The sequence below is a fragment of the Arctopsyche grandis genome, chromosome 13, assembly GCF_051622035.1.
Source record: "Arctopsyche grandis isolate Sample6627 chromosome 13, ASM5162203v2, whole genome shotgun sequence".
Classification (NCBI taxonomy): Eukaryota; Metazoa; Arthropoda; class Insecta; order Trichoptera; family Hydropsychidae; genus Arctopsyche; species Arctopsyche grandis.
In genome coordinates, this window is record NC_135367.1 from 10,682,347 (window position 1) to 10,701,582 (window position 19,236).

General features: G+C 32.1%; 3 protein-coding genes across 4 annotated transcripts; 2 read left to right on the forward strand and 1 right to left on the reverse strand.

Moving 5' to 3' along the window:
* The first annotated feature begins 3,121 nt into the window (after positions 1 to 3,121).
* Positions 3,122 to 9,332, forward strand: LOC143921446 (sodium/potassium-transporting ATPase subunit alpha-like). The gene is made up of 15 exons (XM_077444762.1): positions 3,122 to 3,255; positions 3,609 to 3,731; positions 3,813 to 3,983; positions 4,053 to 4,274; positions 4,354 to 4,572; positions 4,711 to 4,891; positions 5,476 to 5,733; positions 5,812 to 6,161; positions 6,302 to 6,765; positions 6,843 to 7,026; positions 7,109 to 7,324; positions 7,406 to 7,500; positions 7,736 to 7,910; positions 7,991 to 8,223; positions 8,310 to 9,332. The coding sequence occupies exons 1-15, from the start codon at positions 3,244 to 3,246 to the stop codon at positions 8,428 to 8,430; spliced, it is 3,024 nt and encodes a 1,007-aa protein (XP_077300888.1). The 5' UTR covers positions 3,122 to 3,243; the 3' UTR covers positions 8,431 to 9,332.
* Positions 9,333 to 10,563: 1,231 nt separating this feature from the next.
* LOC143921278 (sodium/potassium-transporting ATPase subunit alpha-like) lies at positions 10,564 to 17,016 on the forward strand. 2 transcript variants are annotated; one of them, XM_077444514.1, is made up of 17 exons: positions 10,895 to 10,962; positions 11,044 to 11,198; positions 11,283 to 11,363; positions 11,438 to 11,572; positions 11,650 to 11,820; positions 11,902 to 12,123; positions 12,204 to 12,422; positions 12,497 to 12,677; positions 12,749 to 13,006; positions 13,625 to 13,974; positions 14,045 to 14,508; positions 14,590 to 14,773; positions 14,887 to 15,102; positions 15,174 to 15,268; positions 15,835 to 16,009; positions 16,101 to 16,333; positions 16,410 to 17,016. In XM_077444514.1, the coding sequence occupies exons 2-17, from the start codon at positions 11,061 to 11,063 to the stop codon at positions 16,528 to 16,530; spliced, it is 3,243 nt and encodes a 1,080-aa protein (XP_077300640.1). In that variant the 5' UTR covers positions 10,895 to 10,962; positions 11,044 to 11,060; the 3' UTR covers positions 16,531 to 17,016. The 2 variants fall into 2 exon arrangements, with proteins under 2 accessions (XP_077300641.1, XP_077300640.1); XM_077444515.1 differs by lacking the exons at positions 10,895 to 10,962; positions 11,044 to 11,198; positions 11,283 to 11,363 and adding an exon at positions 10,564 to 10,588 and having other exon boundaries at positions 11,451 to 11,572.
* Positions 16,764 to 18,809, reverse strand: Dhod (dihydroorotate dehydrogenase 2). Its single transcript, XM_077444517.1, has 5 exons — positions 18,737 to 18,809; positions 18,391 to 18,600; positions 17,926 to 18,320; positions 17,499 to 17,836; positions 16,764 to 17,418 (listed from the first exon to the last, which is right to left on the reverse strand). The coding sequence occupies exons 1-5, from the start codon at positions 18,755 to 18,757 to the stop codon at positions 17,171 to 17,173; spliced, it is 1,212 nt and encodes a 403-aa protein (XP_077300643.1). The 5' UTR covers positions 18,758 to 18,809; the 3' UTR covers positions 16,764 to 17,170.
* Between the last annotated feature and the right edge of the window lie 427 nt (positions 18,810 to 19,236).

A 19,236-nucleotide genomic window follows, 5' to 3' on the forward strand; every position in this document is an offset into this window, starting at 1 on the left:
TAAATTCACTCGTGATGTATTTTTTTGGGTCTTATTATAGTTAGTATGTACGTCCAAATCAGATTGAACCATATTTGGGTGCATCACTAAATTTAATAAACCGGAAGTGGGATTATTTCCTCTCGGAAAGGTCAAAAATGTTGTGCCCACTACTGTGTCCACACCCCTGAACGTATCAAGCTGACAATTTATATTTGTATTCTTTATGATTATTATTAATTAATAAATAACTTAGAGCTGATTATTTTTATTAAATTTATTTGAATATTTAACGATAGCCAATCAGAAACGAATTACATAAAGTCTTTTTTGTTTAATATATAAGATTAGCTAAACCCGGCTTGCGTTGCAATGCCACTATAACGAATGCAATTCCCGTTCCGGTTCCCGTTCCCATTCTCGTTCCCATTCCCAACACGTATCAAGTTCCGGAACTGAAACAAATCTGGATCCAGAACTGAAACAATTTTTGGGATCCGGAACTGAAACATTTATCGTGATCCGGAACTGAAACAGTAATCGAGATCCGGAACTGAAACAAATCGGGATCCGGAACTGAAACAGTTATGGGGATCCTGAAATGAAACAGTAATCAGGATCAGGAACTGAAACAGTAGTTGTGATCCGGAATTGAAAATGGCATCCGGATCCGGAAATGATAAAAGGACCCGGAAAAAGATTTTTGTTTACAAACTTTGTTTTATTTTCGAGGTTCCCAACCAAAAATACTTACATACAAAGTCGTCCTTTTAGAAATTATATTTTAGATAGATTATTAATTGATTTGGAGAGAGCTAACCCCATAATTTTTAAGATTCGCTTGCAAGTTATGTTACTCGTCTTTTCTTCCAGAATATTCTTTATTTTAAAATTACAAGAAATGTGTATATTAAGAATTTAAGTTTTTTCTCTTGAATAAACTCTTTTGAAACATTTTGATTACTTGAAAAATCAAGCAAAAAGTATGTTAAAAAAAATATATATATACATATATATTTTTTTTTTATTCAATACCTTTTTTGCGTTTTTTTCATAGAAATCAGCCAAAAGTAAAAATAATATGACTAATATTTTGTACTACGTCATAATATTATATAATATATTTAATACTTTATAATATATATATAATACTTTGTACTACGTCAGGAAATGGAATCATGTAAATGAACAATTAATTGCGTGAATTTTATTAGATAAAATCTTGGAAAGATGCTATACACTTAACACCATTCCAGTATTCATATTGGTTTCTATAATTTCGTGCTAATAAATTAATATAATTTTTTAAGTTCTCTGACGCAATTCACTTATTTTGTGTATATATGTAAAAAATGTTAACAATTGTATGTGTGTATGTATGGTTCACACTATGAGAAATCATATATCATCTATTGGGATCTCTACGCCGAAAACAATAATGAGTTCTTAAGACATAATGGCATCTCCTTTGGAAACCTATTATATTGAGTTTTGTTGTAATAAGTGTGGTATCAAAAATTAACGACAATTTAATTCGTCATATAAACAATGCATCTAGTTAACCTCGATTAATGCACGTGATTTATTATGTATATTTCAACATTAAATTCACGTTCGTTTGTAATAAAAATGCTTTACGTCACTCACCTATCTTTTGGCTGAAATCTATCATTTCGTTAATGTGCCTAATTGTGCACATTTGTAAAAAAAATAAACGTGGAAATATAGCGAAATAAAATAGTACAACACACTCTTTAGAATTGATCTCATGATTGAGAATTGTGATGCTTCTGAAATTAATATTCTAACGTAAAAATATCACAAACAACAGAAGAGTTAATTTCATTAAATTCTTTAAATTGGGAATCTGCCCTTATATTTTCAGTTATCATAAGTTTCTTCAAGCTATCGTTTGAAGGCAAAGTGCCCAAATAATGACAAAACACACATCAAAGAAATTCTAATTTCAAGAACATATGTATATGATAATTCATCTCTATTGTATAATATTTATGTATATAATAATTTTTCGATATTTTATTTTTATTTTAATAAACGTACCAGTATCTTCACATGTTATACCAATACTACACTATTGCCAGATAATGCATAAATAGCACACATTTTATATAAACATATATATGTATGTACATACATATCTATATATATAAAAATGAATGTCTGTGAGTGTGTATGTCTCGAATAGGCTCCTAAACCACTGAACCGATTACGATGGAACTTTCAGGATTTGTTGTATGCATCTCCGGGAAGATTACTGTGAAAAAAAAATCGGGGAAAAACGGGAATGAGTGTCATTGCAACGCAATAATTTCAAATGTGTTCGCTACCTGCGTTTTTCCGACAAACGGGAACGGGAACGGGAATTGCATGCGATATTATGGCATTGCAACGCATGCTGGGGTTCAGCTAGTAAAATATATAAAAATAAAGTTATTATTATTTAACAAATATACACATGCTAACCAAAAAAATAGAGGAAAATAAAAATATTATTAATTAATATTAATTAAAAATATTAATATATATTATTGGGTTGCCGAAAGGAATCCCGGGCCCTGGGAAGAAATAATTCCTATGACAAACTATAAAAGATTTAATATGGACACAAAGAATACGTGGATCGAAAAATAATTAATATTTAGCATTAAATAAATACATGTATTTTTATTTAGAATAATATAAGATATATATATATATATATATATATATATATATATATATATATATATATATATATATATATATATATATATATATTATATATATATATATATATATATATATATATATATATATATATATATATATATATATATATATATATATATATATATATATATATATATATATATGGTCAGTTGGATGTCCTGGCATGGGTCCTCAAATATTCCGGGCCCCGGCTCGCCCCCCCCCCCCCCCCCCTCTAGTCGCCCCTGTGTATTATATTTTATGACAAACCATTGCAAATCTTCTAAATGATGTAACAAAATCTTGAAAATATTCTGAAAACTTTCAGCCTCGTAAAACTACCATGAACTTCTTTTTATTAAAACAAAGAGTGAATTTAAATTTCCTTAAAACTATATAATTGCTTGCGTTTAGGAGCTAGCAATTTAAGTTCGATTAACACCCCACTAAATCGATGGCCAAGATAGATGGTAACTTGTAGTGGGCAGCATTGCTAGTCGATTGTCGGCCACCGTAACAACTACATCATACCAAAGATTCACTTGCCCACTAAAAATGGGTGCTAAGGTACTAAATAAATAGCGTAAATTTATGCAGATTTCAAACTTTCACAAAAATGTATATTACTTGATTTAAATGTGTGGCATACAATGTGTAAAAAGTCCTAGTTAAATTCATTCAAAAATTGCTAGAATTAATGAGATTTCAAATGTGGTGTTTAATGTTTTGATAGTAAATATCAAGTAACAATTATTGTTGTTCAATATTTTTTGTTGTTAATTTATGATTTTAATGTAAATTTCATACATTTTTCAGTTAAATTATTTTTTAATAAATTTATGAAACAATATTGCTAAATAATATAATCTTCATAAAAACATATGTATGTACACTTATAATAATTCCTATGTATTGATCAGAAACAGAAAAAACCGAAGCAACCTAGAGAAGATATCAATGATCTCAAAAAGGAATTAGATTTTGATTTCCATAAAATAACACAAGAGGAATTGTATCAAAAATTCGAAACCCATCCTGAAAATGTAAGTATATGCATAAATATCAATTATCTTCTTTTCACAACATTTATGTAAATACATTTGTTTATGTACGTTACATTAAAGGGCTTGAGTCATACGAAGGCAAAAGATAATTTAGAACGCGATGGACCAAATGCACTTACACCACCGAAAGAAACTCCAGAATGGGTGAAATTCTGTAGAGGCTTAACGGGAGGATTTGCCATGTTGCTGTGGCTTGGATCTGCCCTGTGCTTCGGTGCTTATGCAATTCAAGTAAGTCACATTACATTTCCTTGTTTATAACACTTTTATTATTTAATTTCAGTTAATTTTCAATTACAGGCTAGCACAGCAGAAGAACCTTCATCTGACAATTTGAATCTCGGTGGTGTATTAGCTGGTGTTGTAGTTGTCACCGCAATTTTTTCATATTACCAAGAACGTAAGAGTACAAAAATCATGGAATCTTTTAAAAATATGGTACCCCAATTCGCCACTGTTATACGAGACGGTGAAAAATTGACAATACGCTGTGAAGATTTAGTATTAGGAGACATCGTTGAGGTTTGATCTTCGTCTATAAAAAAACTTGTTTACATTTTGTACATTTAATAAAAGAATCTTTGTTGTATTTGAATTACAGGCTAAATTTGGTGACCGAATTCCAGCCGATATTCGAATTATTTCATCACAAGGTTTCAAAGTAGACAACTCAAGTTTGACTGGTGAATCTGAACCTCAAAGTCGATCTCCCGAGTTCACGAATGACAACCCTTTAGAAACCAAGAATCTCGCTTTCTTTTCTACAAACGTCATTGAAGGAGTGGCAAAAGGAGTTGTCATTTCTTGTGGAGATCACACTGTAAGCCCTTTCACAACTGTTTGTAACTGAAATCGGAAACATTTTAACATTTTACCTTAACTTTAGAAATTTTAAAATATGAGGTTTGAAATATGTAATGATATTATTGGACTCTAATTAACACTATTGTAATTTTAGGTCATAGGTAGAATTGCTGGATTGACTTCAGGTTTAAACACCGGAAAAACTCCAATTGCTAAAGAAATCCATCATTTCATCCACCTTATAACTTGCGTTTCTGTGTTCTTTGGTGTAACATTCTTTATTATTTCTTATCTCATTGGAACTTACTGGTTGGATTCTATAATATTCTTGATAGGTAAAGTTTGAACAATAATTTTGATTAATTATATCTGATAACGCTGAGCAACAAAAAAAAAATACCAGAGTGGAGACTAACCAATCTTTACTAAGTTTCACCCATTGAATTCGAATATGATTATGATTTTTGTTGGTTAGTGATCGTTTACGAGATATGAGCGTTTAAAAATATGCGCGATTTTTACAGTTTTTTGGCTTTTGTTTTTTGTTTTATTTCACTACCTTTATAAGGATTGTTTTTCTATCTCAATATTTTTTTTATCTAAACGTACTAACTCAAGTGGTAATTGCGATAGAAATGCTTTCGTTGTGTACACATTTTTAACGCGGATAGCGTTGGTGCAAGCGAGATGGCATGTAGTCCGACCGCTGTACTCTGTGAGGTATCGTATTCGAAAATTCAAAAATCATTATCATATTCGAATTCAGTGAGTCAAACTTAGTAAAGATTGGTTAGTCTCCACTCTGGTAACTCAAAAACGTGATTTTTTGTTGCTCAGTGTAATTAATCCAGTTAAATATATGCCTTTAAACTTATTAGACTTGGATATTGGTTAAAAATATTATTCGGACTGATTTCAGGCGTTATTGTTGCCAATGTGCCCGAAGGTTTGATTGCTACATTGACTGTATGCCTTACATTGACGGCAAAACGTATGGCTTCCAAAAATTGCTTGGTAAAGAATTTAGAAGCCGTAGAAACTCTTGGTTCAACCAGCACAATTTGTTCAGATAAAACTGGCACTTTAACTCAAAACAGAATGACTGTTGCTCATATGTGGTTTGATAATCAAATAATTGAAATTGATACCAGTGAAGATCAATCTGGTGTTGAATATGGTAAATTTACATTAACATCACAATAAATAGGAAAATAAAATAATCCTTTCACGTATTTTTCTTCACATTTTCTTTCAGATCGAACTAGTTCTGGATTTAAAGCATTATCTCGTGTTGCTTCGTTGTGCAATCGTGCTGAGTTTAGACCTGACCAAGAAAGTGTTCCGATTATGAAAAGAGAAGTTAATGGAGATGCTTCTGAAGCTGCTCTCTTAAAAGCCATGGAAGTAGCTCTCGGCGATGTAATGGCAATTAGAAGAACTAATAAGAAAGTTTGCGAAATTCCTTTCAACTCCACAGATAAATATCAAGTTTCCATTCATGAACAAAAAGATTCACACGATAATCGACATATTTTAGTCATGAAAGGTGCTCCTGAGAGAATATTAGAAAAATGTTCGACCATATTTATAAATGGAAAAGAAGAGGTATGTATTTTTAATTGTATTTTCAAGCAATTTAAATTATAAATTTGTAAATACATTTTAACAAAACCTAATAAATATTACACTGAATGAACATGTTTAATCAATTTGTGATATAATAATAAAGAACGCTAAATTTTAAGGTTTTAGATAAAGAAATGAAGGAAGTTTTCAATAATGTATACCTTGAACTTGGAGGTCTTGGTGAACGTGTACTTGGATTCTGTGACTATACCTTATCGTCTGATAAATTTCCACTCGGTTTCAAATTTAATGCAGATGATCCCAATTTCCCTCTCGATAACTTGCGATTCATTGGTCTCATGTCTATGATTGATCCACCGAGAGCAGCTGTACCGGATGCCGTAGCAAAGTGCCGATCAGCTGGAATTAAAGTTGTTATGGTGACTGGGGATCACCCAATCACTGCTAAGGCTATTGCCAAATCTGTAGGTATTATTTCTGAAGGCAATGAAACTGTTGAAGATATTGCAGAACGACTGAATATTTCGTTATCTGAGGTCGATCCTCGGGACGCCAAAGCAGCTGTCGTGCACGGGTCTGAACTGAAAGAATTGAACTCAGATCAACTGGATAACATTTTACGGTGACTATTAATATTCTGTAATTGCTTTGAATATATGAGCGTTTTTAATTTATGTATATTATACTTTGTATTGATAGCAATCACACTGAAATTGTATTCGCTCGTACTTCACCACAGCAAAAGTTGATTATTGTTGAAGGCTTCCAACGAATGGGTGCTATTGTAGCTGTCACTGGAGATGGTGTTAACGATTCTCCTGCTCTTAAAAAAGCTGATATTGGTGTTGCTATGGGAATTTCAGGCTCTGATGTTTCAAAGCAGGTACATATACAATTTATCTTTTCTGGAATGTTCATATCATAATTTGATTATTATTTCACATTACTCATTTCACTACCTTCAGGCAGCTGATATGATATTATTGGACGACAATTTTGCTTCAATCGTTATGGGTGTAGAAGAAGGTCGTTTGATATTTGAAAACTTGAAAAAATCAATTGCATACACAGTGTCATCAAACATTCCTCAACTTGTGCCATTCTTAGGCTACATTCTTTGTGATATTCCTTTGCCCCTTGGAACTATTGCTATGTTATGTATCGATCTCGGAACTGACGTCGTAAGTTTTTTTATGTGAAACCAGATAATTTGATTTAAAATAATTTTATTCCATTTCTGAATTTGTTTTAATTCATTTTAGGTACCCGCTGTATCTATGGCATATGAAGAACCTGAATCTGATATAATGAAATGTCCTCCAAGAGACCCAATCAAAGATAAATTAGCTGGTGGAAGGTCCCATATTAATTATATCTACTTTTAACTAACCTTTATTCTCTTGCTATCATATTCTTACTATTAACCCAAATTCATAATTTCCTCTGTCATTTTTTTAATAATATAAAAAAAACATGTTTCATTAATTTGTTTTGACAAACACACATATATAATACAGAAACATAATTTATATTATTATTTTATTTTAGGTAAAGTGATATTTATAATATATTTTTATTTTCCTTCCTTTCAGGTTAATTTTAATGTCCTACGCTCAAATCGGAGTTATTCAGGCGTTTGCTGGTTTCTTCGTATATTTTATAATCATGGCTGAAAATGGTTTCCTTTTGCCAAGATTACTCGGTATCAGAAAACATTGGGACTCCAAAGCAATTAATGATTTACAAGACTCGTTCGGTCAAGAATGGGTAAGATTTAATATTAACTCTAGTAAAATATTAGTGTAGTATATTCAGTAATTTTATATACTATTTTTTATGTGTTTCAGACATATTACGATCGCAAAATACTTGAATACACTTGCCAAACCGCATTCTTCGTATCCATCGTAGTCGTCCAATGGGCAGGCTTAATCGCTCGTAAAACAAGACGATTATCCATCTTTCAGAAAGGCATGACAAACTGGGTTATGAACTTTGCTATTGTATTTGAGACTGCCCTCGCAGCCTTTCTCTCTTACACGCCTGGCATGCAGTCGGGTCTCAAGCTATATCCAATCAAGTACGTATTATTATACTATGCATTTACATACATATGTATGTTTCAATTAATCTATTCCTTTACTTTAATTTCCACGTATTTTATAGATTCAGCTGGTGGCTACCGGGACTGCCATACTCAGTTCTCATCCTTGTATATGATGAAATAAGACGCTTAATTCTTAGACGTAATCCTGGAGGTTGGATAGAAAAAGAAACATATTATTAGATATTAAATTTATGTCAGCAAATGTAAATATATGTATGTATCGCGGTAAGAGTGATTTGATTTGAATGTTTTTGATCAGCTTTTTATTTATAATTAATGAAATTGTAATTATATTTTTAATCTTGAAATTAGATAAAAATCTAAATAAACCGTTTCTATTTACTTAAAATTTAATTTTATGATCCCTTAAATATAAATGTTCACTAATATATATTTGCGTTTTTCTTGGGAAATAAACATCAATACATAGTGGGCTATACACCGATTATCTTACAGCCAAACTCATAATAGAATAAACAAAAATTGTTATAAATGAAATTGTAAAATAGCTTCCATTATTCAATCATATTATACTCCACCTGACAACAATTGTACAAAATTTTACCTGAAAAAATTACTCTGTCACTTCATTGGAGTAAATTTGTAAACCGGTTTGCCTATCATACTTCTGGTTCAATTTGATAATATTCGTGTTTGCTAAATAGCACAAATTTTCCACTAATTCTATTAGCGATAAGGTATTCATTGATAGAAACACTTAATGCTATCAAATGATTTAGCACATACCCATAACCCATACCTCATATCCTGTTTTTACTGATCAAATGTAATTTTTTTATATCATACCAACATTTTCAAACTAGGTTTATAGTTATTTCTTATATGTAGCATGAAAAATCTTAAGCCAGCAGAGCATTCAATCGATGGAATGAATCAAATATATAACTTTATTCTTTTGATATTCTCATGAGACAAAAGCTTAAAACAAAAATTGTTTTCAGTGTGGTTTCTACACCAGTATCGCGAGACTATGATAATTCCCCCACAACATGGTAATTTTTTCTCGATCTAGATTTTTTTTGTAAATAAAAATAGATAGACATAATAAATCAACATTGAGCAAACGAGAAAGAAAAAGAAGAAGAAAATTTTAACTCGGTATTCTAATCAATTACACTTGTATTACAAAATGCGAAAACAAATTTTAATACCTACAATATGTTAAAAAGGAATAACATACAGCTTAAGATTTTATAAGTATTTGGAAATCAATATAAAAATACAAAATTCATACTAAATATGTATATGAAAATTGTACCAACAGTAAAATATATAGTAAAAAAGGTGTATGAATACAAACGAGCAACTAGAATATAATTTATATAATTGATTAATCACAAAAAAGTTGGTAAATAAAAAAAATCTTTGAAATAATCCGAATTGAAATGAATTTAAATATCTGTAACATCGAATTCTACATGACATAAAATAATTTGTAAATAAATAAGCTACATAAATACTAACTTTCAAATAAACTATAATATGTATTACTTTTTTACTAACAAGAAATCTTAAAATGTTTTAGAGTATTCTAATTTTAAATACTTGTCTAGTATTTCTATATAATACATACCAGTTTTCATCTATTAACACAATTTCATCCATTGATTTAATTTGTAGTACACATACGTACATACATAGATTACATTGAATTTACACCATGTCGAATGACATTGTTTTATATTTATGCTAACACACAAATACCCACAAAATTGTTGATAACTAACAAAGTTAATTTTAGTTAAAAATATAAAAAAATTACATTTATTTTATATGAATTCACCGAAACTTCATAGCATATATACATATTTAGAGCAATCTATAATAAAATTTCATAATACAACTTAATTTGACGATTTTAGGTCTGTTCATACCTAGTCAGCAAGTACCGACTTCAGCAGATATTCGGCCGTACGAAAAGTATTCTTTAGTACATTTTGTATGGGTATATTCATACCAACCGTCACGTTTACGCCACGGCAGGCTTACAGCAGTACCCGACATTTCCCGTTCATACCTTACAGCAACATCCGTCAACGTATCGTATCCGTTTTTTTGGCCATCGTGGAAATATACACGCGAATTACGTGCCATGAGTCAGCCGCTTTGCTGTTTTGGACCAATTATCGATATTGACAGTTGACAGCTGTTCAATCTATCGACATGGTTATGGCGCAAATATTAAAAAAAAATAAAAATTTTTTACGGAAATATTTAAAAAAATTTTGTCCATCATCCACAAGCTCCTTATACAGTGTCCAAAACTCTCCTTCGGTTTTTCTATTTTTTAACATGGGATGCACATCAAAACGCCTCCGTGCTTTTTTATTGCCTTCTTGAGCTTCTTCTTCCAACAACAGCGCGATTATACATAATTTTTCGTTCGATAAACGTCGAAACATTTTTGCTGATTTGTATTCTGACGCGTAGCTACGAATGCACGTGTATGCATTCATATTGCAAGTACTTTACGACGTAATACGACGTAAGCAATATTGCACCGTATCGTCATGGCCTCTAATGTATAAGTAAGCCGATTTTGCCTTGCACTCGGCCAAATTGCTGTAAACGTGACGTGACCGCAACGTGTAGGTAGATATGAATAGAAACGTAATAAAATGACATATTTGAAACGGAGTCGTGCAGTGCTGAAGCCGTGCAGTGCTGTTAAGTATGAACAGACCTTTTCAAGTGACGGACCTTCCTTTCTTTTACCGAAGCGATAATTGGTGTTTTGGTAGTGCCACCTCTGTAGCATAATTTCCTGTCTAGGTGCAAAATGATTGAGGATGACCTTACCGTGTAAATCCTATACGTTCAGCTACATAACTCTTCAATACACTATCAGTTGGTTGCTGACCATTGTCACAACCACACCAATCAAATTACTGCTACCATATGCCAATATATCAAGTATGGGCGTACAGGTAATAATAATTTACAAATTCGTTTTATAAGACGTATTAAGCCATTTGGTACTAATGGTATTTTTTTTTTATACTTTTCTCTAGAAATACCACGCAAATTCATACGAAATAACTAGCATAACTCCAATAAAAGATGAGATCAAATCTACTGCGAAGAAATATGCAGTAAATACATACAAATTATAATTAATACTATCTACTATTAATATACAAATTTTAAAACTCATAATTTATTGCAGTCAAAAAAATCAGCGGCAGAAAAGTCGCACAAAAAGGGAGAAAATCTTAATAATCTCAAGCAAGAATTAGATATTGACTTCCATAAGATTGCACTTGATGAATTATATCAACGATTTCAAACAAATCCTGACAACGTTAGTGTATTCTCAACTCTAACTTTTCTTAACCATTGTTGTAATGTATTTAAAATATATCTTCTTTTATAACAAAGGGCTTAAGCAGTGCGAAAGCAAAAGAAAATCTCGAACGTGATGGTCCAAATGCTCTTACCCCTCCGAAGCAAACTCCAGAGTGGGTGAAATTTTGTAAAACTCTTTTCGGAGGATTTGCGCTATTACTATGGGCTGGATCAATACTATGTTTTATTGCTTATGGAATACAAGTATGTATTTTTAGAATTACTACTATTACTGCTGTGGTATTGTAAAATTTAATTAATTGAAAAATAATATGTAATACATAGATAAGTACAGTAGAAGAACCGACGAGGGATAATTTATATCTTGGTATTGTATTGGCAGCCGTCGTAATAATAACAGGTATGTTTTCATACTATCAAGAAAGTAAAAGTTCAAAAATCATGGATTCTTTCAAAAATATGATCCCTCAATTCGCTATGGTCTTGCGTGATGGAGAAAAATTAACAATTCACGCTGAAAATTTGGTATTAGGAGATGTCGTAGAGGTTATAAATTTATTTAAATTATTTGTAGCTTTTGTTAATTTAATTTTTCTACTAGCTTGAATGAATATTGTTAATTGAAGGTTAAATTTGGAGATAGAATCCCTGCTGATATTAGAATTATCGAATCGAGAGGTTTCAAAGTAGACAATTCTAGTTTAACGGGAGAATCCGAGCCCCAATCTCGAAGTGTGGATTTTACCAATGAAAATCCCTTAGAGACAAAAAATCTCGCTTTTTTTTCTACCAATGCAGTGGAAGGTACTGCTAAAGGTATTGTCATAACTTGTGGAGATCACACTGTAAGATTTTATGCATTATTTATACAATATTTTTTTTTATTTTGGTTTTTTAACGTTATTGTCTTATAATTTAGGTCATGGGCAGGATTGCTGGACTAGCGTCAGGTTTAGATACTGGCGAAACTCCAATTGCAAAGGAAATAAAATATTTTATTCATATTATAACTGCCGTTGCTGTCTTTCTTGGCGTTAGCTTCTTCATCATTGCAATCGGTTTGGGCTACAACTGGTTGGATGCAGTTATTTTCTTAATTGGTTTGAAAGAGTTTTTACTGTTTTTTGTTTAAGTATCTAAAATTCTACAGTATCTCTTATGTCTATTGTAGGTATTATTGTTGCTAATGTGCCTGAAGGATTGCTCGCAACTGTAACAGTATGTCTCACATTAACAGCTAAACGTATGGCAGCTAAGAACTGTTTAGTTAAAAATTTAGAAGCTGTAGAAACCCTAGGCTCAACTAGTACAATATGCTCAGACAAAACTGGCACATTGACCCAAAATAGGATGACAGTTGCTCACATGTGGTTCGATGACCATATTATTGAAGTAGATACGACTGAAGATCAATCTGGAACTCCATTTGGTAAACATACATACATATTTTATAGATAAGATCATTGAGCCAGCAGTTTGGCTTAATGGTAGCGTATATATTTAGCACCACTGAGATCGAAGGTTCGAGTCCTCGTCAAACTGCTGGTTAGGTTTGGGGGTTTTGTGACTCCAAATCGATCGTTTCTCTATCAGAGTTTGCCAATTTTATCTGATCATTGTTGAAACGGTTCCTGAAAATTGGTATTAGATCATTTCCTGTTGTCACAAAATCTGTGTGTATAATTTGTAAAAATTATGCACAGTAATCTGAAATCTATAGATATCTCTATAGACATCTCTATAATTTCGTGTTTATTATATGTATAAAAATTGTAATAATAATTGTACACAAAAATCTAAAAATAATCCATAGATGTCTCTATGATTATTATTTCTGTACTGATTAATTGTTATATGCTATGTATTCTGATTTTATATGTATTATTGTATTTCTGACCGTTATCGTACACTCGTCGCATTGGAGCGATCTGTAATGACGAGTGTATATTGATTGTAACCATAAAATAAAATAAAATATGTACATATATACGTTATGTTTAGAATACAACTGTATGCATTGGTTCTGATTATACTAAATATTTTATAGATAAGATCAGTCCTGGATTTAAAGCCTTATCCCGTGTGGCCACATTGTGTAATCGTGCAGAATTTAAAGGCGGTCAAGAGGGGGTTTCAATTTTTAAAAAGGAAATTAGCGGTGATGCTTCTGAAGCTGCTCTCTTAAAATGTATGGAATTCGCTCACGGCGATGTTATGTCTACCAGAAAGAAAAATAAGAAAGTGTGTGAAATACCTTTTAACTCTACCGATAAGTATCAAGTTTCAATTCATGAACCAGAAAATTTCAACGATCCAAGACATATTATGGTAATGAAAGGTGCTCCTGAAAAAATTTTAGAAAAATGTTCGACAATATTTATTGACGGACAAGAAAGGGTGAGTATCACTTTTAATCAATTTCTTATTTGTATTCGGTCGATTCGTGACGCTTTAAGTGGAATTTTAGATATTAGATGAGAATATGAAGGAAGCTTTCAACAACGTTTACTTACAACTCGGTGGTCTCGGAGAACGAGTGCTTGGATTTTGCGATTTTGCTTTACCATCTGAGAGGTTTCCGCTTGGTTTTGATTTCGATGCAGACACCCCCAATTTTCCTTTAGAAAATCTTCGATTCGTCGGACTTATATCTATGATCGACCCACCGAGATCAGCTGTACCGGATGCCGTGGCAAAATGCCGATCGGCTGGTATCAAAGTAGTCATGGTGACTGGAGACCACCCGATCACTGCAAAAGCCATTGCCAAAGCTGTTGGTATAATTTCTGAAGGCAACGATACAATTGAAGATATTGCTGCCAAACGTCATGTTCCAGTGTCTCAAATCGACCCTCGTGAAGCGAAAGTAGCCGTCATACATGGCTCGGAACTAAAAGATTTAAACTCGGATCAACTAGACGACATTTTACGGTGACCATTAATATTTTTCAATTGTTTTCAATATATGCATTTTCAATTTATTTATATTATATATATATTTGGTATTGGTAGAAATCACACTGAAATTGTATTTGCTCGTACTTCACCGCAGCAAAAGTTGATTATTGTCGAAGGCTTCCAACGAATGGGTGCCATTGTAGCTGTCACTGGAGATGGTGTTAATGATTCTCCTGCTCTTAAAAAAGCTGATATTGGAATCGCTATGGGTATCTCTGGCTCAGATGTTTCGAAGCAGGTTAAAACGCAAATGCTGTTGTTTTCTTAAATCTTATATGTACCAATACAAAATTTGTTAGAATTTAGTGCGAAACCAAATCAAACTATTCATACGCTTTTATTGACTTCCAGGCTGCTGACATGGTATTATTAGATGATAACTTTGCATCAATAGTCATCGGGGTAGAAGAAGGTCGTCTGATTTTCGACAATTTGAAAAAATCTATTGCATACACCCTGACATCAAACATTCCTGAAATTGCACCATTTCTATTATTTATTCTTCTTGATATTCCACTACCCCTTGGAACAATTACTATTCTATGTATCGATTTAGGAACTGATATGGTAATTTTTCATCCAAATTTTAATAGCACTTAATAATTTAGTCTTATTGAAATTATTTATTTATAAAACAGGTCCCTGCTATATCCTTAGCTTATGAACAAGCCGAGTCTGATATTATGAAACGTCCTCCAAGAGATCCTATTAATGACAAATTGGTAAATGAAAGGTCTGTATTATAATTATTTGCAATGAGTACTTTTTACAATTATTTTAGCAGGGAAGTGTGTTGACCAGTGTCCCGGTCTATGGAAACCCGTTTGTGTTCGGAAGAAGTATCTTTATTGTTCAGTATATATGTTTTTGCAAGAACAGAGGATTCGGTTGAAGGGCTGGCTGAACTGCCATCTGAGTGTTCTGCGCTGGTTTATATATTGGTTGAATTATGTTATCATGCTTTCGAGAGTTCCTACAGGCTCGAGGCTATTCTTTGTGTAGCACGATAGTTGCTCGAAGGGTTATAGTTGCTCGAAGGGCGGTCAAGTGATGAGATTATGCTTCTGGAGTTTCTACGGGCTCGCGATTATTAATATGGAGCGAGTCAAATTGTGTGTTTTCCCTTGTTTGAACGAAGATATTTTTGGCAAGGTCAACTCTGCATATTCAAGAACGCGATGATGTAATCGTGCGACTTGTGTTTTATGGGGGAATAGATTGAGATTCGGGATAGTACAAACTGAGCTATATTCCTAGTTATTTTAATGAATTAAAAAAATATTACAATAACTTTTCCAGACTCATTGGAATGGCTTACGGTCAAATAGGAATGATTCAAGCTGCTGCTGGATTTTTCTCATATATTATAATCATGTCTGAAAATGGCTTTCTTCCATCTACGCTTTATGGCTTAAGAAAAAGATGGGATTCAAACGCCGTCAACGATTTGGAGGATTCATACGGACAAGAATGGGTGAGGCAAATGACAGACATATATATATATACAAATATAGATGTACTTCGGTACCAAAGCCGGTACTTCATCATATAACTTATATTGATAGACATACTACGATCGTAAAATCCTCGAATCCACGTGCCACACTGCTTTCTTCATATCGATTGTCATTGTCCAGTGGACTGATTTAATTATATGTAAAACTAGAAGAAGTTCGCTTATACATAAAGGAATGAAAAATTGGGTGTTGAACTTTGCTCTTGTGTTTGAGACTTGTCTCGCCGCTTTCCTTTCCTACACACCCGGCATGGACCAAATCTTAAAAACGTTTCCAATAAAGTATGTATTTTTACTATTATGTTAATATTGTAAGAATTTATAGCGTGCATTATATAAGTACGTTAATCATTTTTAGATTTATCTGGTGGTTCCCAGCTCTACCTTTCATGTTATTAATATCTATATATGATGAGAGTCGACGTTTATGTATTCGTCGAAGTCCTGGAGGATGGGTAGAACAAGAAACGTATTACTAAAATAATAGATTCAAATATGTAAATAGAAATATTTCTAATTATGTAATATGTTTGATTGTACTGTGCCACTTCATGTCAGCAGTATATTATGAAGAATAATCTAAAACTCTTACCGAGTTATCTCACTATTGAGAAAGTGGTTAACAATGTATGTATATTTTTAAGTGTTATCAAAATTACTTGTAATAAAATTAGTTAAAACTCCAAGAAAATTTAGTAAAAAAACCACAAATAAAACGTATGTTTAAAAAATCTTATCGTTTAATAACATATAATGTATAAAAATAAAATCATATAAACCTGTGATCGAGATTTTTAAATTCGTTACAGTATTTGGATATAAATTATAACACAAAACACATGTTATACAATATATCATAGTAATTTCTTTAGGTAATAATAATACCACATCAGTACAATATTCTGTTTAAGAATTACAAATTACATATTATGTAAATATTACACATAGCATGAGCAATTAAAATGCAATGCTATTCTATAAAAAAAACCCTCTAAACATCTAAATCAAATTTTTATAATCATAATATCTAAAGAAATTACTAAAACATCAAGTAATACAAAAAACTATGTACTTCTACATATAACAATCACAAGATTATACATATATATTTTCTAAAATTTAGAAAAACCTAAAAAATCCAGATTTTTTATTTCCAGTCGCAATTTCTTTACCTACAGCATCATTTACACAAGTGTAGCCATCATTCAAAAGACACTCTGATAGTTCAGATTTAATACGAGAAACAATAGGTGGACCTTCGTATGCAAACGAAGAATACAATTGCACTACAGTTGCTCCAGCCAGTATTTTTTCGAATGCATCTCGACCGCTTGATACACCACCGACTCCAATGATGGGCACTTTGCCTAAAAATTAACCAAACATAATACACAAATAATGAATTTTTTATATAGAAAAACCTCAAACAATGAATTCATAAACAAACCTTTGGTCAATTTATACATATCTCTTATCATATTGGTAGAAATATCTTTTAAAGGTTTGCCACTCAAGCCTCCCGTTTCCTCCACAAATTCGGTACTGGTCAAATTTGATCGTTGTAAAGTAGTATTAGATATTATAAGACCGTCTATTTTGCATTCCTTTTTATTCAATATATTGACAATATCGTTCTTTTCGTCATTTGATAAGTCGGGGGATAGTTTTAAAAGTAAAAGAGGTTTTTTTTCAGTCTCCATAGAATTCCTTGCTGATACGATTCCCTTCAAGAATTGATACAAATGATCTTTCTTTTGAAGTTCTCGGAGACCAGCTGTATTTGGACTAATCAAACATAAAACATATTATATTATACCAGGAAAATTTTTTACTAATTCTAAAAAAGACTACAAAAACTAAAATATAATACATACCTACTTATGTTTATTACTAAATAATCGGCAACAGTAGAAAATAATTTGAGACCTTTGATGTAATCTTCAGTGGCATCTAATGAGTCTTTATTTTTACCGAGATTTACTCCTAAAATACTATCATGCCATTTCTCGGCATCGATTTTTTCAAGATTCTGCAAAACTTGCGTATGACCACTACTGTTAAACCCGTATCGATTAATTATAGCTTCGTCTTCGGACAATCTGAAGACACGAGGCTTTGGATTTCCAGATTGTGGTTCAGGTGTAACAGAACCTATTTCAACGATACCAAAGCCAATTTTCTTTAGTCCTGATACAGCTTCACCTTGTTTGTCAAATCCAGCGGCTATTCCGATGGGATTGCTTAGTTCTTTACCAAAAAATGACGTTTTCTGAAATATGTATGAGAATGAATAGTGATTGATATATCTAAAAATAACATTACTGTGTTGATTCACATACCAAAACTGGATCATCTACGTATTTACTTTTAGGAATCAATTCATATTTGAGCGCTTTTACGGCTAGATTGTGTGAAGTTTCAGGGTCGATGTAACGAATTAGCGGCATCAGAACGTCTCCATAAAATTTTTCATTGTTGTTATATATACTTAAACCACCATATGCTAATGCGCCACCGGTGGAAAGGTAGCACATGGACCATATTTTTTTCTGTAAGTCAAATTTACATAATATCTCTTAAAATATATTTATACTAAAATAAGTAGATGTGTAATTGTATTTGAAGAATTAAAATAGACTTCGTAATATAATTTTAGTAAAACACATGGTTTAACATAATATTTACAAAAAAATCCCTCTTCGACATATTGACAAGGAACGGACTTTGACAGCTGATTGTTTGTAAAAAAAGTTGACTTAAACATAAGTAATTTCGGCTATAGACAAATCACACTTTCTTTTGAAACCTCGCCTATATTTGCATTCCAAAATACCTAGCATGTATAAAATGCTACAGCTATTGACCATTTGAATTTAAAATAAAAATAACTTTTGAGAATCATTTGTGACCTCGATGCTGCTATCGTTTCGATAGCAATACATACGTTAATTAGTTTGCCATAATTGTTCGTTAATGCATTATTTTAATCTAAGTGGTCAGCAACCATAACACGAACAACTACTAGTCTTTCCCCAAAAAACGCATCTTCATATTTACATATTCAAATGAGTTACATTACATCCCAAATGTGAATCGCTACCAGGATAACCGCCGCTACGAAAATCACTCGCGCGGATCTCCAGTCTGTCGCTCACTCGCGTGGGTCTCTTGTCTGTCGCACAGGA

Coding starts and splice junctions, on each gene's coding strand:
- LOC143921446 (XM_077444762.1), top strand. Junction 4,892..5,475: donor TTCTATAATATTCTTGATAG/GTAAAGTTTGAA, acceptor GACTGATTTCAG/GCGTTATTGTTGCCAATGTG. Junction 7,501..7,735: donor GATAAATTAGCTGGTGGAAG/GTCCCATATTAA, acceptor CCTTCCTTTCAG/GTTAATTTTAATGTCCTACG.
- LOC143921278 (XM_077444514.1), top strand. CDS start 11,061: ATGACCTTACCGTGTAAATCCTATACGTTCAGCTACATAACTCTTCAA. Junction 12,124..12,203: donor TATTAGGAGATGTCGTAGAG/GTTATAAATTTA, acceptor TGTTAATTGAAG/GTTAAATTTGGAGATAGAAT. Junction 13,007..13,624: donor TCAATCTGGAACTCCATTTG/GTAAACATACAT, acceptor AATATTTTATAG/ATAAGATCAGTCCTGGATTT.
- Dhod (XM_077444517.1), bottom strand. CDS start 18,757: ATGTCGAAGAGGGATTTTTTT. Junction 18,601..18,736: donor TGTCGAAGAGGGATTTTTTT/GTAAATATTATG, acceptor TTTGACTTACAG/AAAAAAATATGGTCCATGTG. Junction 18,321..18,390: donor ACGTAGATGATCCAGTTTTG/GTATGTGAATCA, acceptor TACATATTTCAG/AAAACGTCATTTTTTGGTAA.